Source organism: Triticum aestivum, chromosome 3A (assembly GCF_018294505.1).
Source record: "Triticum aestivum cultivar Chinese Spring chromosome 3A, IWGSC CS RefSeq v2.1, whole genome shotgun sequence".
Lineage (NCBI taxonomy): Eukaryota > Viridiplantae > Streptophyta > Magnoliopsida > Poales > Poaceae > Triticum > Triticum aestivum.
In genome coordinates this window covers 218,305,836-218,317,149 of record NC_057800.1, presented here as the reverse complement: position 1 = coordinate 218,317,149, position 11,314 = coordinate 218,305,836, and the positions used below count along the sequence as shown (strand labels likewise).

At 47.7% G+C, this 11,314-nt stretch overlaps 1 protein-coding gene across 1 annotated transcript; it reads right to left on the bottom strand.

The window, feature by feature from the left end:
- Positions 1-1,324: 1,324 nt before the first annotated feature.
- Positions 1,325-6,772, bottom strand: LOC123061017 (zinc finger CCCH domain-containing protein 5). The gene is made up of 7 exons (XM_044483908.1): positions 6,469-6,772; positions 6,134-6,294; positions 5,495-5,563; positions 5,218-5,334; positions 4,844-5,131; positions 4,192-4,509; positions 1,325-2,271 (listed from the first exon to the last, which is right to left on the bottom strand). The coding sequence occupies exons 1-7, from the start codon at positions 6,545-6,547 to the stop codon at positions 1,909-1,911; spliced, it is 1,395 nt and encodes a 464-aa protein (XP_044339843.1). The 5' UTR covers positions 6,548-6,772; the 3' UTR covers positions 1,325-1,908.
- Positions 6,773-11,314: the final 4,542 nt, after the last annotated feature.

Genomic DNA, 11,314 nt, shown 5'->3' with positions numbered 1-11,314 from the left:
AGGCGTCTTTGTCCACATGATGAACATACCCACATGTTCTTCCCAAACCTATAATAATTAAAACAACAAAACATAACATATCTTCCATAAGTACTCATCCGAAGAATAACACGAAATACAAAGCCTTAACATAGATATGAAACAATAACCCTAACTCCCACTTAACAATGACCATAAGCACAACCCTAACATGCTAACAACACTAACCCTAGCCCCAACATAACAACACCCATAACCCTAACCCTAACATACTAAGAAGCCTAATCCTAGCAAATTGGCAAACAAACATCTCATATCTCCATACAAATTTCAAGATCCATAAAAAACTAGGGTTTGCCCAAACTAGCAACAGATGAGAAAATGTGAGCATTCTTTGGGTGAAAACATGGGGATCGGGGGAGATTGCCTTAAGGGAGGGATTGGATTTGAAACCCACAGAGAAAATCTCCAGATTTGGAAGATTTGGAGAAGGGTTAGAGAGGGGGGAGAGGGGCAGTCACGGGTGGGGGTCGGGGTGTGTGGGGGGGAGTGAGAGAGGGGGGCAACCTACCAACTACTAATATAATGTGCAGCGCCTAGAGAGGGAGAGAGGGGCAATCACGAGTTGGGGAGGGGGAGGGGGAGTTGGGGGTGTGTGGGAGGGGCGTGAGAGAGGGAGGCCAGCCTACCAACTACTAATAGAATGTGCAGTGCCTAAGAGCTAGGCGCTGTACATTACATGTGTGGCGCCCAGCTCCAAGGCACTGCACATTACATGTCTAGCTAAGCGCTGCACATTACATATGTGACGCCCAACTCTAAGGCACTGCACATTACTTGTCTGGCGCCTAGCTCGAAGGCGTTGCACCGCTCGGTGCGGGACCCAACTGTGCCATGCTGGTCAGACGTGCAGCGCCTGAGAGTTAGGCACTACACTATAGAACGCCTGGCTGTCAGGCGCTACACAAAAGGGTCAGTTGAGCGAAATTTTTTAAAAAGCAATCCAGTTTGTGAATCGATTTCGTCACGGTTGAGCGATTTAAAAAAACAAAAAACAATTCAGTTTGTGAATTGATTTCGCCCACAGGTCAATTTTGTCGTTTTTGCCTCTCATGAACATTCAACAAGAAAAAAAAATATGGGAGCATCTCAGCACCTGATACTTTCCTGGTAAGCAGTGACCGCAGCTTCTACACGTTGTTTTGTTTGGCTCAGTAAACGAACTTGCTGAGCTCGTGGGGACTTGTCTAAATGAGAACTTAGCGAACAAATTCACAGCAAGAACAAAATGAGCCACACAACTGGTGTTACCTACTGACAGATTCAAACTTATACCGATGAACAATTAAGCAACTGAGCTGACTTAGCTGCAGATGATTCCATTGAGGGTTCAAGTGTTCCATTACGACGTTCTTATGTTCGCATTATAAATATACATATAACATATTACAGAAGTTGTAGACTCGTAGTTGCATAACACATATGAGATGGTTAAATGAGCAAAGATTTGGGCAAGATTGCCGAACCCAATAGCCTTCAGGTACAAAACCTCCCTGTAATGATGCATCTTGTGGCCTCCTTCGATAATTATGTACCGATAGAATGGGCACCAGTTAAGTGGATTTCAGGATTCTCCCTCTTCCAATTCAGCAATGAACAGAAAAATGGCAGGGTACGAGCTTGCCACTCCCCATCTATGCATTTATTCAGATGGCAAAGACTGCCACCTTGGCCGTCGTTGTCTATGTCAGCTCCAGCCATATTCACATTGGGTGGGAATTCAGGGTGAAGATGCTGAGAGGGGAAGTGGAAACAGATTTGCTGTAGAACCGAATCTGAGCAAAAACGAGCCGAGATCTCATCTCATCTACGCCAAAATAAACATCTTGAGAAGCTTTCTGAACATCCATTTTCATCCCAGCAATGGGATCAGAACTCTCCACCATGGATGGTGACAGTGGCACCGGTTGCAGAAGTTGGAGGACGGAGAAGCATGTGTGGAGCATAAATTTTTGACAACTGCCCAGCATTTCCAAATGTAGTTCCAGGTGACGCTGGCTGATTTGCTGAAGAGTCCTTGGCCAGAATGTAATCTGGCCGCAGACCAGAAGATAATGGAGATGGGGCCATAGGAGCAACAGGGAGACTGAGAGGATATGGAGCAATAGGCACGTCACCAAGCGATGATGCTGAAGGGCTGTAGCTTAGAGCACCCAGTGGGTGATCAAATTTGCATCCGGGACCAAATTTGCAAAACCCATGCTGTGAATAGTACAGACATGGCTGGGCACCCTGCAAATTAAAGGAAACTTGATCATAATTTTGCTCTATATGCAAAACTAAAAAAAAATATGCAATGTGCAGTGCCATTTATCAGATTATCTTGTGTATTTTCATGTTGTCACAAGGAATTCAATAACAGATTAAATTCTACTGTGCATTTTATAACTTGCAGCCAAAATGAACTACTACAGGAACATTGCATTTATGAGAAGTGTGCTTTCCCAGATAAGTTTGGACGAACATATTGCGATGTGCAAGAAATCAAAGTTAACACAATTAAATTCATAACCATTGCGGCTAAGACAAAAAAAAATCGATACTGATAGGTGCTAACACATCACACCAAAGGATGTCTGTCAACTGTTGATCAGATATGGAAATAACCTCCCAGTAACCTGCACTTCCGGGATTTTTCTATGAACTCCAGTGGAAGCAAAAGAAAGGTTTTCCTGATTAACAGGGAATCATAGATAGGACAAGGTACTCCAGTACAAACTTTCTACTCCCTCCGATCCATATTAATTGTCGCTAATTTTGACAAATTTTACGAGTGATGTTATACGAGTTAGTATTTTAGGCTAATGCGGTGGCTCAAAGGGCTTCAGTATGCCAAGAACAAACATCCATCCCTAAGTTCGTCAAGAATCAAGATACTTGCGACCAAGTCAGAGGTAGTTTCGTTTTGCAAATATGTAAAGGAAGAAATGGTACACATACACGAGATTGTCCCAAGGAAGTACCCACCAGCAAAAAATATAGTATTGGATAAACACAGTGAAAACACAATCATGGATGTGTTGTATGTTCCATTAATAAAAGCCTCCATCTTCAAAGAATTACGAGATTTTTTTTTTTTTTGAGGAAGGAAGAATTAAGAGATTTCATCATAAGATATATGTTCGCAATTTTAAACTTTGTGTGTCAAATTTACACAGATGCAGAGCCATTTAAAGCACGAGCACCTGGTCAAGCTAGTGAGCAATAAACAGAAGACATTAGTTATGCAAAAACCCAGAAGAGTGGTTTCCAAAAGCATGCAATGCAGCAAGAATCCTGCATGCAGCAAGTATCCTATCTTATTATTTTCCAATGCTCAGAAGTTTCTTCCCTACCCTTTGCCATCATTATTTTCTGCGTTGGTGCAAAGAAACCGTTAAACTTGCACTAAACACAATCTACACTGGACACTGAATTTAAGAAGAATCAAATAAGTACCACAAGGTCAAAACTCGTATGCCTCCTACCTAAATAATATGAACATCGATCTACATTTGATTGATGATTCACAAAACACTGTCCTACACATAATATTCTTGGATATACAAAAACTAGAAGAGAAGGTCAATGGACGCAGAATAGACCCTCTTGCATGCACATGTTCTGCTACGGACTTAAAAAAAGTAAATTTTATATAGTTGGCTTTGCTTCACATTCTAGTCGACTATACAATGGGCTAAAATCAGACTTGAAGGTGCAATTACATGGCAGAACTTTCAACAGTTCTACAGAGTATATGGAAGGTGTATTTGCTGATGAACTAAAGCAATGGAATCCGCTCTTTAAAGTATGGCTACTTGATCGATGTTTGATCCAAAATCATAGCATTCACCAATAATTCCTCTATGACAGAATACCACCTAGCTGCACTACTTTCAAGTCCAACAGTAACACTCAAAACCTGTAATGACTGGAAAACTGAATGATCACTACTTCCCTAACTATGCAATTTGCAATTAGACTAAACTACACGAGTAAATGAAACTTCACTTATCAACTTTGCAGTATCAGAACAATAAGATGTGATGTCAATCTGATCAAGGACAACATCAAAATGATGATTCAGTGGTATGCTTTTGGTTTAACTTCCATTTTAAGATAACATAGTACTTCAATGCAAAAAAATCAGACTGGCGTATAAGAGCTACTCACCGGCCGAATTGGAAGACCTAGAGGGCTCAGCATATAGTTGGACCTAGGTGTACTCAGGTATTGAGGATGATTGTATTTACATGTGGATCCAAATTTACAGGTCCCTGTCTTCATGTAGTGGTGGCATTCAGGCTGCCCAGGCCGCTCTGGAAAGACAACTTCTTGTTTGTCACTTGAAGGCCATGTTGAAGAAGACAACGATGCATAATTACTGCCATAAGCAACTGCAGATGGAGGCCCTTGGTGTGATAAGCCATACAATGGTCCTGCCTGAACAGTTTGCTGTCCCCCAGCTGACGCGACTTGGTTGATAGGTGGCTAATAAGAAAATAAAAGAGAATAAAGTCATCAGGGCAGTTCAGTATTTTCTTTTTCTGACAATGCATCACAATCTTCATAACACATAAGTACAAAATGATATTTTGGGTCATTTTTTTAATCTTCTGTTACAACACAATGCTCCTGCTACATTGTGAGTTTGTGAAATTAGACAGTAAACGTTGTATCATTAATAAGAGACCTTCCAAATTTATTTTCTTAATACTTTGGTCCAGATTAAAAGATTCATTTCATATAAAACACCCTTGCTCGATGATCTACTATTTGTAGCACAAAGTTCAAAATGAGAAGGAATACAGTATTAGAAACTTACCATGTAAGGGTTCCATCCCTGCATTGGCATGACTGCAGATGGGTGCATCATTGGAGGATAAGAGCCCGGGAAAAATGATCCTGGCAGAACAGAAGGTCTCCCCAATTGCCAACTGGCTAGAGGTGGGTATGGAAGAGGGGAAGAGACAGGCAGTTGTTGCACTTGTGGATACATGTTTGGTGTCTCTGAAACAACACCATGTTCTGGCCCTTCTGGGTGATGAAATTTACATGTTGATCCAAATTTGCAATGGCCAGTTTTGATATAGTAGGAACACTCTTTCTCACCCTGCATAACGAAAAGAATCTTCATTAGATATTGGAAAAAGAAGGGCCAAGACTAGATCAAAATTTGGATTGAACAAACAGTCCCACCAGACGCAGAGGGTAACCACAGGAATTTAAGACAACTGGTTGTACAGAACCGCCTTCTCTGGGATGATTATACTTGCAATTAGAGCCAAACTTACAAGTCCCATTCTTCATGTAGTACTGCAAAAAAAATATGAAACACTGATATAAAAAATGCATATGTGATGACTGAAATAGCAAGTACCAGCTTCTAAAGGAAAGATCTTCTATTCCATACAATTTCATATCACTGAGTGAGCGAGTTTTCGACTATTGGCAAGAAGAGGACTAGTTTCATTACCTCACACGGTGGCTGACCTGGGCGTTCTGGGTACTCCACTGTGCGTGCGGTCCTTGTCCCTCCATCAAACTAAAAAAACAGAGCACAAAACATGTTTATACCTTCAATTCAAGCTCCTTGAATAGGTGGTATACTCTATATAAAGTTCTCACTTGTACAACAACTCACTGGAAACATGTGAACACGGCTATCTACTTGTGCTGCAAGGTAAAAATAATCCTAATAGAAAAATGACCATATGACCGAGTGACTGATCAGGCCTATATCATAAGCAAGTGGCAGCGTAAGCAGAAAGTGGGCCTTCGAATTATCAACATCAACCGCGAGACTAAGACAAGAAGGCTTATTATAGAACGAGTCAATCACATAATCAACGACAGCAACCGACGACTGCACAATCAAGTTTCACTTCCATGGGCTCGTGACAGGCTCCTAAACCATAACTAGAATCAATTCGATTCAATCACAGCAAGAGGCTTGAGCCGGAAGCTCCCCTCCGCACCAACCAGCTGTAATTGAACCTGTCGGTCATTATCAGGGACTGGCGAGTCGTAAGTAGCAAGTCCCAAAACTAGACTGAAGTGAAGCAGAGCATGATGGGGGAAATAAAATCGGGAGAAGAGAAGCGGTCCGGCTCACCGCGGCGGCGCGATCGCGAGGGTGGTTGTAGCGGCAGGTCTCCCCGTAGCCGCAGGCCCCCGTGCGGAGGTAGTAGACGCAGTTGGCCTCGCCCGGGCGCTCCGGCAGCCCCTCCCCGGCGGCCTCCTCTCCGCCGGCCAGCCCCAGCCTCCACATCGACTCTGCGAGAACACAAAAGGCCGCGGCACGCAGCGACATTCGTACGGATCAGGCAGCATCGAAGATCCAAAACCCTAGCAAGCAAAGGACACACAAACCCCTCCTTTCCCAAAACACACGCGCAGAAACAGCCGGCCCGAAATTGCGCACATCGGGGCCGGAATTGAGCGCCGTACCTTCCAGGCCAGTGGCAGCGTCGGCGCGGCCGCCCTCGGCGCCGCCGTCCTTGGGGGACGCGGCGTACGACTCCATCATCGAGCAGCTCCCCGAATGCTCCTCCCGCCGCGGCGATCGGGCGGGGATCGGGCCGGACCGCGCTCGCCCGGCTGCCGCGCGAGCAGAGGACGGCTCGAGCAGGGGCGAAAGCGAAGCAAAATCTCTCTCGCTCTTGGGTGTTGCTTCCTCCGGACTCCTCTTCTCCCCCTTCCCTCTCCCTCCCTTGCAGTCGCAGCCCCCGCTCGTCCCGTACTACGCTCGCGTCGTGTGGCCTTTTCTGCGTGAGTGGGACTCACTCACTCCCTCTCTCTCGCTTGGGGTGGGGGGTGTCGTGGCTCGGACAGCGCGTGGTGACGTCGCGTAGGCGCCAAGAAGCGGGGCTGGCTGGTGAGACCAAGGGGAAGCCGGGGGTGGAAACGCAAAAGGGAAAAGTGGTGGGGGGAGTGGGCAGCAAGCCGCGGGCCGCATTCAATGCGCGGTCGTCCTGACGGTCGGTCGCTCCTCCTGCCCGCTGCTGCTGCTGCTGCCACGGCCCTGGCCCGGGGTGGACGGACCCCACCGCGGCGGCACCGTCATGTGCCCACGCGCCCGAGTCCAGTCCCAGCTTAGGATGCTCGGTCGACATCTTTTTTATTTGTTTGTTTGTTTTTTTGGCCAGGACCAACAACGTGTGGAACAATCTTTGTCCACCGTTTATTCGGTGCATGGATAGTTTGGTGACTTGGTAGGTGGTGGTCCGGCGGACGCACTCCCCTTCCATCTTAAAAACGTTTATCTTTTCCTGTGTACTGTATGTTTTTTTTTTTAACTTCCAATCTACTCCCTCTGTATAAGAGCGTTATCACTACTTTAATGATCTAAATGCTCTTATATTAGTTTACAGAGGAAATATTCATCATCAATCATGATTGTACAAATAATACTAGAAATATCCCAAAATAATATTAGAAATAATAAAATTACATCTAGATTCATGTACCACCTAGCGACAACTACAAACACTGAATCGAGACGTAGGCGCGCCATCGTCATCGCCCCTCCCTCACTGGAGCCACGCAAAACTTATTGTAGTAAGCAGTCGGGAAGTCGTCATAGTAAGGTCCTATAAGGTCAGCGCACCAGAACAGCAACTACCACCGTTGAAAGAGAAGTTTAGATCAGAAGGATCCAACATGTAGACACACGGACAAAGATCGGGTCCACGTGGATTCACTGAAGACAAACGTCGAACGAATCTCGCAAGATCCGCTGGAGATAAACCTCCATACGCCCTCTGATGACGCAGCACCACCGAGATGAAGGCTAGGCGGGAAGAACCTTATTCCATTTTCAGAAAACTCTAAGCAGGACACAAATCCTAACAAAACTCAGAAAAGCATCAAGAAACGAAGCTCTCCCGCCAACAAGGGTAGGGATCCACCATGCCTCCATGGCCCTAAGGCCGCATGAGACGAGGCAGATTGGCGCCAGTGCCAGCGAGAGGCTAGAGAAACCCTGGCGGCGACTGGGTCTAGCGCACTTTCCCTGACAGTTGGGTAAGAGCGCACATGATAAAGTCGTCCACACACGTTGCTTTCAAACATTGATATGGTCTCTCTTTTCTATCTCGAAACAGGCTTTCACTCCGCTTTATATATAAAGCAACAACCAAACATAGTACACGACCGAACGATACAAGGAAATGGGGTGACCCTCAAACAATGCCGATCCCAGGAAAACCGGGTCACGCAGGACACACGCGACTATGCTACCAAAATATATTACAGGAGGAACTGAGAGCAAGACCATGCTAAGCCCTAAACCACCTAAGCTCCATGACAACGCCCCTAGGAGGAAAAAACGGTGCCAAGCCTCATCGCTGCCGAGCCACAGCAGATAGGGGTTTTCACCCGGAACTCGGACACGAAGAGGAGTACCATGACGACGTCTTCAAGGCAATAATGGCGCCCACGGGCATCCCCCTCATTGGCGACAAAGCGCAGAGCTTTCACTCGGCAACTCCCCCACGTCACCGGGTCTTCAAGACAAGCGCGGCGAGCACAAAACTCTATAGCCGGATAGGGGCACCGCCTCCGTCAGGGATAGAGATCGTGCCCGAGCCACCTGTTGCCCCCCTCTCACTGCCCACACAACCAAGAGGAAGGCCATCACCGCTGAAGGAGCGATTCCTGTCAGATCCCTCGGTAGGGTTCATGACGAGACCGGAAGTACCGGAATGGAGTATGCATACACTACTTACCCAGGTTCGTGCCTCCAAAGTGTAATACCCTATGTCCTGCTTTGTCTTGGTATGCATGGTGAGGGGATACCTCATGCACATGATTACAATGGTGTTTGAGAAGTCTACCGAGAGTTGAGGTCCAGATTGGAATGCTAATGAGGACTGAGGGAGTCCTGGATTAGAGGGTGTTCGGATAGCCGGACTATACCTTCAGCCGGACTCCTGGACTATGAAGATACAGGATTGAAGACTCCGTCCCGTGTCCGGAAGGGACTTTCCTTGGCGTGGAAGGCAAGCTTGGCGATACGGATATGAAGATCTCCTACCATTGTAACCGACTTTGTGTAACCCTAACCCTCTCCGGTGTCTATATAAACCGGAGGGTTTTAGTCCGTAGGACAACATACACATCAACAATCATACCATAGGCTAGCTTCTAGGGTTTAGCCTCCTCGATCTCGTGGTAGATCTACTCTTGTACTACCCATATCATCAATATTAATCAAGCAGGACATAGGGTTTTACCTCCATCGAGAGGGTCCGAACCTATGTAAAACTTCGTGTCCCTTGTCTCCTGTTACCATCCGGCCTAGAGGCACAGTTCCGGACCCCCTACCCGAGATCCGCCGGTTTTGACACCGACATTGGTGCTTTCATTGAGAGTTCCTTTGTGTCGTCGCCGTCAGGCTCGATGGCTCCTACGATCATCGATAGCGATACAGTCCAGGGTGAGACCTTCCTCCTCGGACAGATCTTCGTCTTCGGCGGCTTCGCACTGCAGGCCAATTCGCTTGGTCGTCTGGAGCAGATCGAAAGCTACGCCCCTGGCCGTCAGGTCAAATTTGGAAGTTTTAACTACACGCTGACATCCGCGGGGACTTGATCTTCGACGGATTCGAGCCACTGCCGAGCACGCCGCACTGTCACGACGAGCATGATCTAGCTCCGCCGCCGAATAGTGCCCTGGAGGCCGCACCCGCATCGGCTCCGACCCTTAATTCGGAGCCAACTGCGCCGATCGAGGATGGGCGGTTGGACGCCACCTCAGGGGCTGCGACCCCAACGACGATTGAGCCAAGCACCAGCCCCGTACTCTGCGAGACTCGTGACTCCAAGGAGCTTGACTCCTCTCCGGACTCCGAACCCTCCACGCCCCTGCCGATCGAATCCGATTGGGCGCCAATCATGGAGTTCACTGCCGCGGACATCTTTCAGCACTCGCCTTTCGGCGATATCTTGAAGTCACTAAAGTCTCTCTCTTTATCAGGAGAGCCCTGGCCGGACTACGGTCAGCAAGGTTGGGGTACGGACGATGAAGAAATTCAAAGCCCACCCACCACCCACTTTGTAGCCACTGTCGACGACATAACCGACATGCTCGACCTCGACTCCGAAGACATCGACGGTATGGACGCCGATGAAGGAGACGATGAAGAACCAGTGCCTATTGGGCCCTGGAACGCCACCTCGTCACATGACGTATACATGGTGGACGCACCAAAAGATGACGACGGGGAGCGAAAGGACGCACCGAAGGCTTGTTCCCTCGAAAAGCAGTCAAAGCGGCGACGCAAGCGCCGCCCTAAATCCCGCCCCGATAGAAATAGCGATCACACAGACCCAGCGCTGGAGCAGGGCGAACCGCTGCAGAATAACGGCAATCCGGATAATCAAACCGAACAAACAAATCCTATCAAGGATCATGGTCCGAACGACATAACACCGGACAGGCACCCGGAGCAGCAGACTGCCCGTAAAAGGCTTGTTGCCACCGCGAGGAGCCTGAAAAAGCAGAAGCAAGGCTCAAGGCCGCGCAAGACACACTCCAATTCAAATGGAGTAAAATACTCAGCACTGCAGCGAGGTACGGTGACAATCGCCCCTCCAAGAGCTACCCAAAGCGGAAGCTGCTACCCGAATTCGATGAGGAGGCCTCAGAACCCCCACAACCAAATATCGAAGCAGCCACCTGGTCGGATAGACGACCCCTCTACCAATACAGAGCGGCATACAACGCTGCTCACCATACAACACGCAACCAATGCGAGGGATCGCACCCAAAGGACGGTGTAACAAGATCCATCTATGGACCACGCAAGCACGCCCCAGCATACAATGCAATACAACAAACATCCGAACAACGCAGTACACCCAGCTACAGGGGCGCCGCACACCCCCTATGTTTCACCGATGAGGTGCTGGACCACGAATTTCTAGAAGGATTCAAGCCCGTAAACATAGAGGTATACGACGGAACAACAGACCCTGGGGTCTGGATTGAGGTCTACATCCTTCATATCCATATGGCTCGAGGAGATGATCTCCACGCCATCAAGTACCTACCCCTCAAGCTCAAAGGGCCAGCTCATCACTGGCTCAAAGGCCTCCCCGAAAGCTTCATCGGAAGTTGGGAAGAGCTCGAAGACGCCTTTCGGGCAAATTTTCAAGGGACTTATGTCCGACCTCCGGATGCGGACAATTTGAGTCATATAACTCAACAGCCCAGAGAGTCATCCCAAAAGCTTTGGAACAGGTTTCTTACTAAAAAGAACTAGATTGTCGACTGTCCGGACCCGAAGCCTTAG

Excerpts from the sequence above, each read along its gene's own strand:
- LOC123061017 (XM_044483908.1), bottom strand. The coding sequence starts at position 6,547 with ATGATGGAGTCGTACGCCGCGTCCCCCAAGGACGGCGGCGCCGAGGGC. Across the intron at positions 6,295-6,468 it reads CGCTGCCACTGGCCTGGAAG|AGTCGATGTGGAGGCTGGGG; the intron begins GTACGGCGCTCA and ends GTGTTCTCGCAG. Across the intron at positions 4,510-4,843 it reads AGGGATGGAACCCTTACATG|CCACCTATCAACCAAGTCGC; the intron begins GTAAGTTTCTAA and ends TTTTCTTATTAG.